The following is a 17,892-nucleotide window of genomic DNA, read 5'->3' as shown; positions in this document are numbered from 1 at the left end:
ACACTGTCTGGGGTAAAGAACCCCAACCACTCCGCCGGAGGTCACCAGTGGCATCCTGTTCTTTTTATCTGACCTTTGACCACTTAGCTTTGCCTATTGAGGTCACACTATCGACTAAGGTACTAGTGGTCCTGTCAGACCTGTCCTCACCCTGGCTCTCTGAATATCGAGTCAGGATAACAAAACTGTATTGTAAGATGTAATAATCGGCCTTTAATTGGAAACATTTCATTATATATGTATTGTGTAACTACAAGGCCTAGTACATTATTGTGGTATTTGTAAGGTGGACATCATCCCCAGAGTCTTTTGTCTGCTTTTCCTATGTCTTATTATTATTATTTTGCCTATGACGGTGTGTTACTCTATTTGTCCCAGGTCATTACATTTGACCTTGAAATTCTCACTACCAATGGTTACATTTTTTTGTGACCTCTACCCTGGATCATAGCCTACTCCAGCATTTCCCAAACTAGGGGTTTGAAAACAGGAAATTCTGATATAAAATGATGTCCTTAACCTCCAGTAGCAGCTAGATGCGGTTGTAATAAACAGTGGTTTCTGTTTTCTTCCTACAAATGTAGTTCTATCTTTTGAACGGTTTAAGCTGCATATTATTATGACCCCATCATTGATGTTGATAAAAGTCACATTGTCCTAGAGAGATTTACCTGGTTATCAAAACGTCATGCCAGGGTAAACCTACACCAAACAGACCTTATTTTAAGTGTTTTTAAAATCCACTATGGGAAAATATTAATTGTGAAAAAACTATTGGAACCATTTCCCTTTTTGACCATTAGGTTTTATGGGTATTATTACACCCATATGCACACAAGCCTGTGTAGGACTCATTAGAGGCACTAAATCAGACTGGGGGGGAAAAGAACATCAATGATGCTGTCAGACTGATTTATATTAGACTGTCAAAGACACAGTTAAAAAAAGTAGACATTGGCTGTTGATTACATCACCTTTTGTGTTTTACATGGTGTGGGTTTTTGATATCAAAATGGGGTCGCGGACCAAAAAGGTTTGGGAACCCCTGGCCAAGCCTACTCACTGGAATATCCATTTTGTCTCCCCTAGTGGAGGAAAAATGGACCTACAATGACAAATAAAAAAATAGGGATCAGCGCATTGAGCTATAAAAAAAACGGATCAGCGCCATGTCTGATTCTCCAGTAGTGGAATAGAGAACGGGACACCTAAACCATTTAATTCCAGGGTCGGGGATCCCGTTCGGTCTCGAGGATGTCCGGGAGCGCAGGGATTCAGCAGGGCTCCCCGGCCATCGGTGCAGCGGGATCGGCGCCTGCGGCTCCGGGAGCCGGGGGAACCGAGGGTTCGGGCGCCACGGTAGGATCGGCACGAATCGCGGTGAAGAAGGCGCAGCTCCGCTCCTCCCCGCGCCCGAAGAAACTGGAGAAGCTCGGAGTTTATTCATCTTGCAAGGTAGTTTTAAGTAGTCAATTTTTACATTAATTAGCAATTATACATTTTGCAATGTTTTGAAAGTGGTTTGAGTTTCAGATGCTTGTTGGTTTGCAGCGCTACCAAAATGCAAACGCAGCAAAGGAAGCCATTGCTGCGCTTGCATTTCTTCATATCCCTCATGCTCTAGTTATGTAAAATGATCCTATTGGAAATAAACATCAGGAAAAAAACGGCCAAATGTACAGTTTAGCGCTCCCATATTATCATGTTAAAATATGTATTTCTAGGCGGGAGAGTGGACTAAACATTCTCAAGGTGCTTTGACAAATTCAGGTTAGCCTGCATGCCTTGGTGCGGAATGCCTCCAACAAGGGGAGTGTGCGGGGCGTAATTCACCCCACTGGGATAGTGACAGTGTTTTTTCCGTCTGTCAGCGCACCGTGGTAAAATAGAAAGTATTTATTGCAGTTATATATCATCTGCAGGGAGAGACAACGTCTTTGTTTTGACAGTGACAGCTGCTAGGGGGCGGGGTTTGTTGTTGTTCCTTGGCTCTTGTTCCTGTGCACAGTTTGGCTCCAGCTAAGAGTTGTAGTGAGAGAGGGCTGGCCCAACAGGCATTGTCTAGCTATGCCACTTTGTCTTTGTCAATTTATGCATATAAATTCAATGGGATTACGTTATGCTTCTAAACATGTGTGTGTATGCATACAGTGTGTGTGTTTCTAACCGGTGGAACCCTGTGCTGTAGGCTGAGGGGGCCTGTAAGTGTAACAGCTGGAAGAGCCAGAACCCCCCTCCCACACCACCCCGTACAGACCAGCAGCCCAACACTTTCAACCTTCAGGACCCCTGCCGTAGCTGCTCTCATACACTGGGTAAGACTAGGGGGAGAGAGGGTTGAGAGTGGAGACATTAGGAGGGGTTGCCCTGTGTACTGGAGGGGGAGAGAGGGTCAGAGGGGAGACATGGAGAGGGGTTGCCCTGTGTACTGGAGGGGGAGAGAGGGTCAGAGGGGGGACATGGGGAGGGGTTGCCCTGTGTACTGGAGGGTCAGAGGGGGGACATGGGGAGGGGTTGCCCTGTGTACTGGAGGGGGAGAGAGGGTTGAGAGCGGAGACATTAGGAGGGGTTGCCCTGTGTACTGGAGGGGGAGAGAGGGTTAGAGGGGAGACATGGGGAGGGGTTGCCCTGTGTACTGGAGGGGGAGAGAGGGTCAGAGGGGGGACATGGGGAGGGGTTGCCCTGTGTACTGGAGGGGGAGAGAGGGTCAGAGGGGAGACATGGGGAGGGGTTTCCCTGTGTACTGGAGGGGGAGAGAGGGTCAGAGGGGGGACATGGGGAGGGGTTGCCCTGTGTACTGGAGGGGGAGAGAGGGTCAGAGGGGAGACATGGGGAGGGGTTGCCCTGTGTACTGGAGGGGGAGAGAGGGTCAGAGGGGGGACATGGGGAGGGGTTGCCCTGTGTACTGGAGGGGGAGAGAGGGTCAGAGGGGAGACATGGGGAGGGGTTGCCCTGTGTACTGGAGGGGGAGAGAGGGTCAGAGGGGAGACATGGGGAGGGGTTGCCCTGTGTACTGGAGGGGGAGAGAGGGTCAGAGGGGAGACATGGGGATGGGGTGCCACTGCCTCGTGTAAGGGCATGATATAGGCAGGTGGAATGTTCTAGAAATCCAGATAATAAGGAGGTAACAGGTTTTCAGGGACACATTGGTCATCAAAACTAAAGTATGTCTTCGCACTCTCACTCACTGTCTCTCCTTTTCAGGTGACCATGTAACCCACCTGGAGAACGTTTCAGAGGAGGAGATGAACAGGCTTCTGGGCATTGCTCTGGACGTGGAGTACCTGAACACATGTGTCCACAAAGAGGAGGATGCTGACACCAAACAAGTCTACTTCTCCCTCTTCAAGGTAGGCCACAGCTCAACATGTCAACAACACATTACTTCCAGTGCATCTGTCTCACAATGTCCTTCTTTCACCTTCAGCTATTGAGGAAATGCATCCTTCAGATGGGCAGACCTGTGGTGGAGGCACAGGAGAGTCCTCCCTTTGAGAAACCTAGCATTGAACAGGCAAGTGTACACAACAAATACACACACGCCTAGCAAAAAAATACATATTTAGATCACACTTCCACAAGATGTATACATTTATATGTTGCTTACATGATCTCTGTGTCTCTTCACAGGGGGTGAATAACTTTGTCCAGTACAAGTTCAGCCATCTTCCCTCCAAGGAGCGTCAGACCATCGTGGAGCTGGCCAAGATGTTCCTCAACCAGATCAACTACTGGCAGCTGGAGACACCCTCACAGAGACGACAGCGGGCCCCTGCTGATGATGCCGCCGGGTACAAAGTCAACTACACCAGGTAGTAGGCGCCCTTTGATGATATGAATGCAACTGCTGGCAGGCACGCTTTGATGATGCGTTCACAGTCATGACATGTTTATTCCTAATGCACTGACCACACTGTGGACTGGCTTCATGTTCTTAATGCTTACATGCTGACTGCACCGGGCGCACACGTGCGTCCACGTGCGCCATCACACCCATGTAGATTTTGTTCATCCACACCAGACATGATTTGTCCTGGGATATAAACATTGGGTTGTTGTTTTAACTGAAATGCACAAGGTCCCTTTTCCTCCCTGGATCTTGGGGATTTTGGCCCATTTTGAGTCCCACACAATCGTGTGTTCTCAAACACTTAAACATAGGGTAGCTATGGTGTTTTTAGTCCCCAGTAGCCCCAGTCACTCCCATAACTTGCTACCAACAGATTCATTTTCTCTTCATTCCAATAGATGTGTACATTTCATGCAAATTGTATCACCGTTATATGACCTAGAATCAAACCCACATTTTTGTGGTGTGTTTTCCCCCAGATGGCTGTGCTACTGCAACGTCCCTCAGTTCTGTGACAGTCTACCGCGGTACGAGACGACCCAAATCTTCGGTCGGACCCTGCTGCGCTCCGTCTTCACTGTAATGAGGAAACAGCTGCTAGAGCAGGCCAGGCAGGAGAAGGATAAGCTACCCCCGGAGAAACGCACTCTCATCCTCACACACTTCCCCAAGTAAGAGACAAATTCTTCACATACACACAAACGTACACACACACGAGATAGAGGAGGATTCCTAGTCTCGGTCTACAGTAGGTGTGATGATGATATCTGTGTGCTGTAGATTCCTGTCCATGCTGGAGGAGGAGGTGTACAGTCACAGCTCTCCCATCTGGAGTGAAGAATTCCTGGCTGGATCCTCAGGAGGACCGATCCCCATCCATACAGGTAAAACACACCTGACCTTTAGCCAGCTTGTCCAACACACGCTCACTTAGAGTTTTACCTTGCCTAAAAAAGTTTAAGTAGGGAAAGTTGTGATGTGATTGATATGATGAGTGCTACTCTCCATTGATAAAGTAATCTGATGAGCTCCCTTGTGTATAATGACAGTGATCAGTGCGCCCCCGGTGGTCAGGCCTCTGTACTACAACTCCAGCCCAGTATCTGTGGACCCATCCAGCTGTGGCAGTGTCAGTCCTGCCAGGAAGACCGCCTCTGTTCTGGAACCCAGCCCAGGTAAACACAACAGGCTCTATGCACATATCTAGGATCAGCTTAGCCTCCACAAATTATAACCTTAACCATTAGGGGTAAAATCTCTCTTTAGATCAGTTTCTAGGGGAAACTTTACATATGATCTACCTGTGTAGGTGGGCAGAAGCGGAAGCCATCGGAGCCCCTCCCCCATGAGGAGACAAAGAAGCTCAGGATTGTCGGGGACATCCCCATGGAACTCATCAACGAAGTCATGGCAACCATCACCGACCCCGCCTCCATGCTGGGACCAGAGGTAACATCAAACACTCAGGGCTCTGATCAATCAGCAGACTTCCGTTTACAGATTGTTTTGGCGGTGCCTGAGGTGGAACTGCGTTAGAGCTGTCAAATCCAAAGGCGGCTCCTTGCATTATACCTAAAGTGGACATTGCCATTGTCTGCAGGGAGTCACCTTTGGAGAAATCCCATGCAGCCTTCAAGTTTGACTACTGGAATGCACAGAAGGCTGCTGAGGGGGAAACAGCTCATAATTATGTCCGGGATGAAGCAAATGGAATGGCATCAAACACCTGGAAACCAATTGTTTAATGTATTTGTTACCATTCTACGAATTACGCCCCAGTTATTACCACGAGCCCATTCTCCCCAATTAAGGTGCCACCAACCTCATGCTGGAATGTAAGGCGTAGTATTCACCTGATTATGATGATAGAAACACTAATTATTTTGTTTAATGATTCGTCTATTTGAGCGTCATTATTTCTATACAGCCTACACTTTCTGTGTCTGAACTTCTAACTCGAGTGGGGCGGGTGTGGCTTCGTGACAATGATCGCAAGAGCAGCTGCTCACCGATTTGAAGGCTCCAGCGCAGTTCCACCTCCAACACCACCAAACATACGCTATGCGGCTGTCTGCTATCGCCGGTTAACTCTTGATCTGATGGAATCTAGACCTCAATCAGTCCAACACGTATTCATCAATACTTCCATCTCTTCAGTCCAACATATCATCAATACTTCCATCTCTTCCGTCCAACACATATTCATCAATACTTCCATCTCTTCAGTCCAACACATAGTCATCAATACTTCCATCTCTTCAGTCCAACACATAGTCATCAATACTTCCATCTCTTCAGTCCAACACATATTCATCAATACTTCCATCTCTTCAGTCCAACACATATTCATCAATACTTCCATCTCTTCAGTCCAACACATATTCATCAATACTTCCATCTCTTCAGTCCAACACATAGTCATCAATACTTCCATCTCTTCAGTCCAACACATCATCAATACTTCCATCTCTTCAGTCCAACACATAGTCATCAATACTTCCATCTCTTCAGTCCAACACATAGTCATCAATACTTCCATCTCTTCAGTCCAACACATCATCAATACTTCCATCTCTTCAGTCCAACACATAGTCATCAATACTTCCATCTCTTCAGTCCAACACATAGTCATCAATACTTCCATCGCTTAACACTTTCTATTCCATCTCTGTTAAAAATCAGTTAGTGGATATTAGATTATATTTGACTTGCAGTTCAGAACCCCCCACTAAGTCAATGTTTTAGAGGCAGTATTGAGGTTTGAAGGTGATGATTATGGTGAAGCTACTGCTGCTGCTGAGAATGATGATAATGTGACAAATATATGGACACTGCTAAATCAAAATGAGTGCTGTCATAGCACTTGATAATGAGTAAGGCTGACGTCATTCCCTCCCCACCCCCAGACCAGTCTACTGTCGGCCCACTCAGCCCGTGATGAGGCGGCACGCCTGGAGGAGAGGAGGGGAGTGATAGAGTTCCACGTCATCGGGAACTCCCTCAACCAGAAGCCCAACAAGAGGATCCTCATGTGGCTGGTGGGCCTCCAGAATGTCTTCTCTCACCAGCTGCCTCGCATGCCCAAAGAATATATCACACGCCTCGTCTTTGACCCGTGAGTGTTACCATGAAAGATGCCGTCGACAGACATGGCAGCTTTCCTTATAGCGCCTAAGCAACTTTGCAGTATTTGTGTTTTTTTTGTGTGTTATTTCTTACATTATTAGCCCAGAACGTTTTTTTGTGTTATTATATACAGCCGGAAATAACTTTTGGATATCAGAGCGGCGGTAACTCACCAGCATTACGACCAGGAATACGACTTCCAAGAATTGGATCCTTTGTTCGCACCCCCCAGGGCAATTGAACTTATCCCAGAGGCTGCTCCAAGAACCCGTGGAGAAGAGGTATTTGGAGTGGACTTCTAGTCCGACTCAAGAGGCGAGCACACCATCCACCACTTCCGAGTTTATTACTCGCTAATGTGTATATACTGTCCCCGTCCATACAGCCAGCTGGTTCTCAGTACACCGCACAGACAGAAATAAATAAAAACTCCAGGAAGAAGAAGGGCAGTGGTGTATGTTTAAGAATTAACCATTCGTGGTGTGATTGTGATAATGTACAGAAACTAAAGTCCTATTGTTCACCCGACTTGGAATACTCCACAATCAAATGCCGACCGTATTACTTCCCAAGAGAATTATCTTCGGTTATAGTCACAGCTGTGTTTATTCCCCCTCAAGCCGATACCAGGACGGCTCTCAAGGAACTACACTGGACTTTATGCAAACTGGTAACCACATATCCTGAGCCCACATTTATTGTAGCTGGGGACTTTAACAAAGCAAATTTGAGGAAAACACTACTGAAGTTCTATCAACACATTGACTGCAGTACTCGCACTGCTAAAACACTCAACCACTGCTATTCTCTCTTCCGGGATGCCTACAAGGCCCTCCCCTGCCGTCCCTTTGGAAAATCAGATCACAACTCCATTTTGCTCCTCCCTTCCTATAGGCAGAAACTCAAAAAGGAAGTACCTGTGCTAAGGTCTATTCAACACTGGGCTGACCAATCAGAATTCATGCTTGTTTTGATCACGGGATATGTTCCGGGTAGCCTCGAAGAATAATATTGATGTATACACGTATACATGGACACGGTGACTGAGTTCATCAGGAAGTGTATAGAGGATGTTGTTCCCTCTGTTACTATTAAAACCTACCCAAACCAGAAACCATGGATGGATGGCAGCATTCACGCTAAACTGAAAGCATGAACCACCGCATTTAACCATGGCAAGGTGACTGGGAATATGGTTGAATACAAACTGTGTAGTTATTCCCTCTGTAAAGCAATCAAACAGGCAAAACGTCAGTACAGAGACAAAGTGGAGTCACAATTCAATGGCTCAGACATGAGATGTACAGTGCCTTGCGAAAGTATTCGGCCCCCTTGAACTTTGCGACCTTTTGCCACATTTCAGGCTTCAAACATAAAGATATAAAACTGTATTTTTTTGTGAAGAATCAACAACAAGTGGGACACAATCATGAAGTGGAACGACATTTATTGGATATTTCAAACTTTTTTAACAAATCAAAAACTGAAAAATTGGGCGTGCAAAATTATTAGACACAAATCTGTCGTTCTGCCCCTGAACAAGGCAGTTAACCCACTGTTCCTAGGCCATCATTGAAAATAAGAATTTGTTCTTAACTGACTTGAATTTTATTTTAAAGGTAACATTTAAAAAACACCTTTGCCCGCTTTGAGGATAAGACAGTGCCATCGACGTGGCCTGCTCCCAAGGACTGTGGGCTCTCGTTCTCCATGGCCGATGTGAGTGAGACATCTTAACGCTCACATGGCTGCTGGGCCAGACGCCATCCCTAGCCACGTCCTCAGAGCATGCGCAGACCAGCTGGCTGGAGTGTTTACGGACAAATTCAATCTCTCCCTATCCCAGTCTGCTGTCCCCACTTGCTTCCACCATTGTCCACCATTGTTCCTGTACCCAAGAAAGCAAAGATAACTGAACTAAATCTCCCCGTAGCACTCACTTCTTTCATCATGAAGTGCTTTTAGAGGCTAGTTAAGAATCATATCACCTCTACCTTACCGCCCAATAGATCCACAGACGATGCAATCACCATTGCACTGCATACTGCCCTATCCCATCTGGACAAGAGGAATACCTATGTCAGAATGCTGTTCATTGACTATAGCTCAGCCTTCAACACCATAGTACCCTCCAAGCTCATCATCAAGCTTGGGCTATGAACCCCACCCTGTGCAACAGGACGCTGGACTTCCTGACGGGCCGCCCCCCGTGGTGGTGAAGGTAGGAAACAACATCTCCACTTCACTGATCCTCGACACAGGGGCCCCACAAGGGTGTGTGCTCAGCTCCCTCCTGTACTCCCTGTTCACTCAACTTAATCATCAGGTTTGCAGACGCCACAACCATAGTAGGCCAACAATGACGAGACATTCTACAGGGAGGAGGTGAGGGCCCTGGCGGAGTGGTGCCAGGAAATAACCTCCCCTTCAACATCAACAAAACAATGGAGCTGACCGCAGTGGACAAGGTGGAAAGCTTCAAGTTCCTCGGCGTACACATCAACTGACGATCTGAAATGGTCCACCCACACAGACAGTGTGGTGAAGAAGGCACAACAATTGAGAGCATCCTGTCGGGCTGTATCACCGCCTGGTATGGCAACTGCAACACCCGCAACCGCAAGGCTCTCCAGAGGGTGGTGCGGTCTGCACAACACATCATCGGGAGCACACTGCCTACCCTCCAGGACACCTACAACAGGAAGGTCAAAAAGATCAACAAGGACATCAACCACCCGAGCCACAGCCTGTTCAACCCGCTATCATCCAGAAGGCGAGGTCAGTACAGGTGCATAAAAGCTGGGATCGAGAGACTGAAAAACAGCTTCTATCTCAAGGCTATCAGACTGTTAAACAGCCATAACTAGCCGGCTACCACCGGGTTACTCAACCCTGCCCCTTAGAGGCTGCTGCCCCATGTACATAGACTTGGAATCACTAGAATCACTTTAATAATGTTTACATCCTGCTTTACTCATCTCGTGTATACACTGTATTCTATTTTACTGTATTTTAGTCATTGCCATGCCGACATTGCTCGTCCTAATATTTATATATTTCCATTATTTTACTTTTAGATTTGTGTGTATTGTTGTGAATTATTAGATATTACTGCACTGTTGGAGCTAGGAACACAAGCATTTCACTACACCCACAATAACATCTGCTAAATTTGTGTATGTGACCAATAAAATAAGATTTGATTTAGAGTTCTACTCTGATTGACTGACCACCAAAGAGAAAAATAGTCCCAACTTTGTAGCACAGAAAGAAAACGTTTAATGTGAAGTTGCTATACAGTTGTAACCAGAGGTTTGACCCCTCAACGTTATGTAAACAGTGGCAACAATTGGACATTACACCTGGCTGTATCTATTTAAGCCTAAAGTTGAACCCAGTTGCGTATTATGAGCTGTTGAGGTGAATGAGAAATTGGGAACCGTTCACTTTCTCTCCAAACAGAAAGCACAAGACTCTGTCGCTGATCAAAGATGGCCGTGTGATTGGAGGGATCTGCTTCCGGATGTTCCCCTCGCAGAGCTTCACAGAGATCGTATTCTGTGCTGTCACCTCCAACGAGCAGGTCAAGGTATGAGAATGCAGCTCTTTTAACCTACACCCCAGATCTGTTTGCTCTCTTTCCAACTCCTATGGACATGTTTGACATGACAGTGACCATAGGACTTGCCTATACACAAACAAACAGTTCTGGGTCGCATTTCTGTTGGTAGTAACTGATATTCATTCTACTGCCATTGAGCTCCGTGCCTCACACTTCTTGATTGGTCAGTTTTGACCTTTGACCCCTACCTATTGTTTAAAGGGATACGGCACTCACCTGATGAACCATCTGAAGGAGTACCACATCAAGCACGACATCCTCAACTTCCTCACCTACGCAGACGAGTATGCCATTGGCTACTTCAAAAAGCAGGTCAGTGCATAATTGGTTGCTTAAAAAGATCAGCAAATGGCATTGGTTATCTTGTAATGTAGGGAAACATCAAGAAACTGTCTCTTTAAAAAAAAAAACATTCTTACAGCTCTCTGTCTTTCTTTTTCTCTCCATCTCTCTGTCTCAGGGCTTCTCTAAAGACATCAAGGTTCCTAAGGCCAAGTATCTGGGCTACATCAAAGACTACGAGGGAGCGACACTGATGGGCTGTGAGCTCAACCCCAGCATCCCTTACACGGAGTTCTCTGTCATTATCAAGAAGCAGAAAGAGGTGTGTGTGGTGTGTGCATGCCTACAATGTCTATTTGTATAATAAATTGAGTTACCTAAGTTCTCTCTCTTTCGGTCTCCCTTCCACTCTCTCTCACACCCTCCCTCCCTCCCTCACTCACTCCATCCTCGCTTTCAGATCATAAAGAAACTGATTGAGAGGAAGCAAGCTCAGATCAGAAAGGTCTACCCAGGACTTTCCTGTTTTAAGGAAGGAGTTCGACAGATTCCCATCGAGAGCATTCCTGGAATACGTATGTTTCTCCTCCTGTCATTATATTAGTCTACCTTCAGCATAGGTTCAAAGGATGTGTCCAAAATGGCACCCTATTCCCTACATGGGCCCTGGTCAAATGTAGGGCACTATATAGGGAATAGGGTGCCATTGTGGACAAAGGCAAGTCTCCAAAGAGGTAGCAGTGATTTGGGCAGCAAAGAAGTGTGTGGACAGTGTCTCTAGTTTAACTCAACTCCTTTTTGTCACCAGGAGAAACTGGATGGAAACCGGTGGGCAAAGGGTGAGTCTTTCAGCTCGGCTTTTAAGTTTTCCTTCTAAAGCTTAGCCAGTGAGCTACCACTGTCATCGTCATGGTAACTCTGACAGAAAATGAGGTGATCACAACTTCCTGTTTCCTGTTGTGATCCCAGGAAAGAGCTGAAGGATCCAGATCAGCTGTACAGCACCCTGAAGACCATCCTACAACATGTTAAGGTGAGGGACACGCACATACGCATGCACACACGTACTCACTCACGTACTCACTCACTCTCAAATGCACATACACACCAACTCGTAGCCACACACACACAGATTTCTCGTTATGTGTTATAGAGTCACCAGAATGCCTGGCCGTTCATGGAACCAGTGAAGAAGACTGAGGCTCCTGGCTACTACCAAGTCATCCGCTTCCCCATGGGTATGTATGGCACTATGCATGGAACACATCTGTGCCTGGGTCAACTCTTCAGGGGAAGGAATATAGCCATACATAACTTGTAAGCAAGAAAATATGGATGATTGAATTGAATCCGATACAGCCCCTTCAGAAAGTATTCATACCCCTTGACTTGTTCCACATGTTGTTGTGTTTCAGCCTGAATTCAAAATGGATTAAATAGATTTTTTTCTGACCCATCTACACACAATACCCCGTAATGACAAAGTGAAAATGTTTGCTAATTTATTGAAGAATTACATTTATTGAAGGCGGAAACATGGGTAAATCTCTAAGGGTTTTCCACACAAATATTCAAGCTGTCAAGTTAGTTGTTGATCGTTGCTTGACAACCATTTTCAGGTCTTGCATAGATTTTCAAGTAGATTTAAGTCAAGTCTGTAACTCAGCCACTCAGGAGCATTCACTGTCTTCTTGGTAAGCAACTCCAGTGTAGATTTTGCCTTGTGTTTTAGATTATTGTTCTGCTGAAAGGTTCATTAATCCTCTAGTGTCTGGTGGAAACCAGACTGAACCAGGTTTTCCGCTAGGATTTTGCCTGTAGTTGGCTCCTTTCCATATTTTTTTTAAAATCACAGAGCGGAACAGCGGACTGTCAAGCTCCCGCCTATTCTTCTCTTTGGATTGGTGGATACATCTCTTCATTTGAATACTTTAAAAAATATTCGATGAGTGGTGTTGATGTCAATGCCTGTATTCAATGGAGATTGAGATGCTACGCTGTATATGAATAGACCATCTTATTTATTTGATTTGATTTTGGGCTTCGCCTCTTCTTCCCTGGTATAGTTACCTACAGACAGACACGTAATGGCTAGTTAAGTCATATTGTGTTAATCACAACGTTTGGTTTCATAGAGGTCAATCAAGAGTCGTGTTAATGTTGTGTGATTATCTCCAGACCTGAAGACGATGTCTGAGCGTCTGAAGAGCAGGTACTACACCACGCGGAAGCTCTTCATGGCCGACATGCAGCGCATCTTCACCAACTGTCGCGAGTACAATCCCCCAGAGAGCGAGTACTACAAGTGTGCCAACCTGCTAGAGAAGTTCTTCTACACCAAGATCAAGGAGGCAGGTCTCATTGAGAAGTAAAGAGATGGGAGGGGCTTCAAGGGTGAGGGAGCAATGGCTTAGGTCTAATGATTTTTAAATGTTTTTGTTTTTATTTACTTATTCTTTATTTTTCTACTGCGTTCAACCAGAAAAAGAGATAGCTATATATCCAGTAGGAAGAATGATTTTAGGTTAATCAGTATACTATCCCTCGTCCCACTCAGGAAAACAGAAGTCCTAGATAGAAACTCCCATCTGTTCAGCTAACACAACCCTCCATCTAACCCAACCCTCCATCTGTTCAGCTAACCCAACCCTCCATCTGTTCAGCTAACCCAACCCTCCAATTGTTCAGCTAACCCAACCCTCCATCTGTTCAGCTAACCCAACCCTCCATCTGTTCAGCTAACCTAACCCTCCATCTGTTCAGCTAACCCAACCCTCCAATTGTTCAGCTAACCCAACCCTCCATCTGTTCAGCTAACCCAACCCTCCATCTGTTCAGCTAACCAAACCCTCTATCTGTTTAGCTAACCTAACCCTCCATCTGTTCAGCTAACCTAACCCTCCATCTGTTCAGCTAACCTAACCCTCCATCTGTTCAGCTAACCTAACCCTCCATCTGTTCAGCTAACCTAACCCTCCATCTGTTCAGCTAACACAACCCTCCATCTGTTCAGCTAACACAACCCTCCATCTGTTCAGCTAACACAACCCTCCATCTGTTCAGCTAACACAACCCTCCATCTGTTCAGCTAACACAACCCTCCATCTGTTCAGCTAACACAACCCTCCATCTGTTCAGCTAACACAACCCTCCATCTGTTCAGCTAACACAACCCTCCATCTGTTCAGCTAACACAACCCTCCATCTGTTCAGCTAACACAACCCTCCATCTGTTCAGCTAACACAACCCTCCATCTGTTCAGCTAACACAACCCTCCATCTGTTCAGCTAACACAACCCTCCATCTGTTCAGCTAACACAACCCTCCATCTGTTCAGCTAACACAACCCTCCATCTGTTCAGCTAACACAACCCTCCATCTGTTCAGCTAACACAACCCTCCATCTGTTCAGCTAACACAACCCTCCATCTGTTCAGCTAACACAACCCTCCATCTGTTCAGCTAACACAACCCTCCATCTGTTCAGCTAACACAACCCTCCATCTGTTCAGCTAACACAACCCTCCATCTGTTCAGCTAACACAACCCTCCATCTGTTCAGCTAACACAACCCTCCATCTGTTCAGCTAACACAACCCTCCATCTGTTCAGCTAACACAACCCTCCATCTGTTCAGCTAACACAACCCTCCATCTGTTCAGCTAACACAACCCTCCATCTGTTCAGCTAACACAACCCTCCATCTGTTCAGCTAACACAACCCTCCATCTGTTCAGCTAACACAACCCTCCATCTGTTCAGCTAACCTAACCCTCCATCTGTTCAGCTAACCTAACCCTCCATCTGTTCAGCTAACCTAACCCTCCATCTGTTCAGCTAACCTAACCCTCCATCTGTTCAGCTAACCTAACCCTCCATCTGTTCAGCTAACCTAACCCTCCATCTGTTCAGCTAACCTAACCCTCCATCTGTTCAGCTAACCTAACCCTCCATCTGTTCAGCTAACCTAACCCTCCATCTGTTCAGCTAACCTAACCCTCCATCTGTTCAGCTAACCTAACCCTCCATCTGTTCAGCTAACCTAACCCTCCATCTGTTCAGCTAACCTAACCCTCCATCTGTTCAGCTAACCTAACCCTCCATCTGTTCAGCTAACCTAACCCTCCATCTGTTCAGCTAACCTAACCCTCCATCTGTTCAGCTAACCTAACCCTCCATCTGTTCAGCTAACCTAACCCTCCATCTGTTCAGCTAACCTAACCCTCCATCTGTTCAGCTAACACAACCCTCCATCTGTTCAGCTGACCTAACCCTCCATCTGTTCAGCTAACACAACCCTCCATTTGTTCAGCTGACCTAACCCACATGTAAGACGTCACATCTGTGAAGAACTGGACTGTCTGAGAGATATGGGGAGGGATAGTCAGTCAGTTACTCAGCCATTCAGACTCTGTCTCCATATGGTGTTACTGGGTCGTAATGATGTAGGGTGAAAAAAAACCTAGACACCGATTTTGGGTCAGTTTTGCACTTTCCCCACTAATGCTAAAGGTTAGGATTAGGGGAGGGGAAGCTGATCCTAGATCTGTACCTAGGGGAAACATCTCCCTGGAACCATAGTAATCTGACTTGTTTTATTTTTATGTGCGTGTTACGCGTGACTTCAGATGAGGTCTGTCCCAGAATTTATGAGGGCAAAATTTGTATGTATGTTACTAGAGAGTTCATCCTGCCAAAAAAGGAAAATTATATTTTAAATCTGTATGTATGAATTTTAACAATTGTAAACCTCTTGAATTACTTGCTGTATATTTTTCCTGGTTTGTTTTTAAACTGAAAGGAGGGGAAGCCCTTCATACTGGTCCATGTAAAAAGTCCCATAGGGCAAAAGGTGACCATGGAAATGCACTTATTTATTTTTTCAAGCAACTATTCGGCATCACATGGTGAAAGAGCTTTTTTGTTTTCCATTGAGATGTTCCGTCTTTTGAGAAAAGCACTATGAAATAATGGCTAATTTTAACTATGTAGAGTTTCTCCTTATTTATGTGCTGTAATTTTTAAGGAATAATGCTTAATAAAATAATTTATTCTGTCTTATTATTTCTGTCTAGACGATTGATATCTTTGTACTTTGAAGATAAAATAAAAAGATTGTGCAATACTATGTAGTTTTGCTGTTTTGTATAGAAGATGTTTGTACTTTTTCAAACTTTAGGAGAAACCTGGATTTTGTAATATTGGTTTGAATGACAGACTATTTTATAGACTGATTAAAATAGAAGTGAATCTAATGGATTGGAGTTGTGTTTTTCCTGCTACAAATCACACTGACTCGGACATTCCAACTCAAATACCACTTTGCAAATCTATATAAAACAAATAGCGTTTTTTATACCTGTGGCTAACATGGGTCCTATGTCCTGATATTATCCACATTCTGATTGCCCACAGTTGCAATAACAGGTGTAGACGATTAAAATAACATTGTCGAGTTCACCTGCTCAGAGGTTGCATGCGTCAACCAATGGTTGCGTGCCACATCAACTGTCATCGAGTGACAGATTGCTATAATGTGATTAGTTGATACTTAAATACCCATCCAGGCATTGTAAGGTCTGGCAGGCGTCAGTAACCCCTGGGCAGAGGAATGGGCCCCTCGTGATCAGATCTTTCTGATCATCTCCAGAGGTAGTTGGGGACGAACGAATTGGTTAGATGAAAGTTTAGTGCCAGGTCAGTGGGTGGCGGGTCAGTGCTATATCTGGAATCCTTGGGATGTCCCTACCCTAAACATTTTTGTTTGCCCTATATTAATTTGGCAGTGTTGGCCTGCCACTTAATATATATTTTTAAAGAATATATATTTATATATACACTTCTGCCGAGACAGGCTTTTTAAGATCAGAGTGACAAGTTACATGTATTTGTAGAAAGTAGCATTTGATGCATTGTTTTTTAAGGTAGCTGCAGATGGGCAACCCCACACTTCAGCCTATTTATTTAAAGCCACTATGCTGCATCAGTAATGCAGGTTACAAATTATATTTCAGATGGTGTCTTTTAATGTACAACCTGAGTGTATACCTGAGTGTATACGGGGCCATTAAAGGCTCAGCTGAATAGGAATCATGGACTGAATGTTTATTCTTAAAACCAAAACATCTTACACATGAAAACAGCGGCATGTGGCAAATGAATATTCAAAGTTCTAGAAAAGGCAAGCTAAACATATATAAACAACAGTGAACTGACTGAACACAACCATACAGTAGATGAGGAACATGTCGTCCGGCAGAATGCTGTTCTAACATCGCCCTCTACAGGTGGCTAACAATCAATACAGGCATCACGAAACGGGGACATGGAGAGAATATAGATTTTGGGGAGATATACTTGAACATCTCCAATACCCCTGATGATTTGGCTAAATTCAGCCTACTGATAAGAACAAAGAATTAACTAAGAAATGAACCACAATTAAAGCTGCCTTCCGTTATTTCATTGGACAAAAAACTATTGAAATAATTTACAAACACAGGTGCCAAACTAACTCTCAAACAGATGTGGATGGGTAAAACGTGTGTTCAATGTGTGGACACAAAGCACATGTTAGCGACATCCCACAAATGACTCATTGTATTTCTCCAGCGACGACGGCTGGGTCTTCATGGACTTCCTGGGTTTCTGTCTGAAGATGGGAGAGCGGAGGAACTTGGTGTCTGTGAACTTGTCTCCACGCCTCATTTTCCTGAGATAAGAGATGGAGAAAGGATAGAGATGATTTTTTTGTTCATGTTTTGTTATTCAACTAATGTTCGCAGGTCTGATGGACCCACAGCATTATTGGGTTTTTAAAACAATACAGCCATATCAATTTACGTAAAAATACTTAATACTTAGATGTTGACATATCAATTACAAGAACTATAGACAGCAAACATGGTTAATATTTGCCATTTACCTCTGCTAGATCACATTTATAAAATTATAATCAAGACATAGGTGGGGGGAAAAATCATGTTTATCTTGAACAAATATACATGAAAC

At 44.9% G+C, this 17,892-nt stretch overlaps 1 protein-coding gene across 2 annotated transcripts; it reads left to right on the top strand.

The window, feature by feature from the left end:
• The first annotated feature begins 1,029 nt into the window (after window positions 1–1,029).
• On the top strand, window positions 1,030–16,121 carry LOC109903356 (histone acetyltransferase KAT2B). Of its 2 annotated transcripts, none has more exons than XM_020499999.2 (18): window positions 1,030–1,455; window positions 2,189–2,315; window positions 3,205–3,350; window positions 3,428–3,514; window positions 3,631–3,812; window positions 4,330–4,521; window positions 4,631–4,734; window positions 4,900–5,025; window positions 5,160–5,299; window positions 6,757–6,965; window positions 10,439–10,565; window positions 10,800–10,910; window positions 11,059–11,202; window positions 11,341–11,455; window positions 11,692–11,719; window positions 11,850–11,913; window positions 12,034–12,118; window positions 13,059–16,121. In XM_020499999.2, the coding sequence occupies exons 1-18, from the start codon at window positions 1,255–1,257 to the stop codon at window positions 13,250–13,252; spliced, it is 2,382 nt and encodes a 793-aa protein (XP_020355588.1). In that variant the 5' UTR covers window positions 1,030–1,254; the 3' UTR covers window positions 13,253–16,121. The 2 variants fall into 2 exon arrangements, with proteins under 2 accessions (XP_020355588.1, XP_020355587.1); XM_020499998.2 differs by having other exon boundaries at window positions 1,045–1,455; window positions 11,689–11,719.
• The last annotated feature ends 1,771 nt before the right edge of the window (window positions 16,122–17,892 follow it).

The sequence above is a fragment of the Oncorhynchus kisutch genome, linkage group LG14 (genome assembly GCF_002021735.2).
Source record: "Oncorhynchus kisutch isolate 150728-3 linkage group LG14, Okis_V2, whole genome shotgun sequence".
Taxonomy (NCBI): domain Eukaryota; kingdom Metazoa; phylum Chordata; class Actinopteri; order Salmoniformes; family Salmonidae; genus Oncorhynchus; species Oncorhynchus kisutch.
Note: the sequence above shows the minus strand (reverse complement) of the source record. Positions and strands in the feature narration are given on the sequence as shown.

Coding starts and splice junctions, on each gene's coding strand:
- LOC109903356 (XM_020499998.2), top strand. CDS start 1,255: ATGTCCGGGAGCGCAGGGATTCAGCAGGGCTCCCCGGCCATCGGTGCA. Junction 1,456..2,188: donor GAGTTTATTCATCTTGCAAG/GTAGTTTTAAGT, acceptor CCTGTGCTGTAG/GCTGAGGGGGCCTGTAAGTG. Junction 5,300..6,756: donor CCTCCATGCTGGGACCAGAG/GTAACATCAAAC, acceptor CCCCACCCCCAG/ACCAGTCTACTGTCGGCCCA.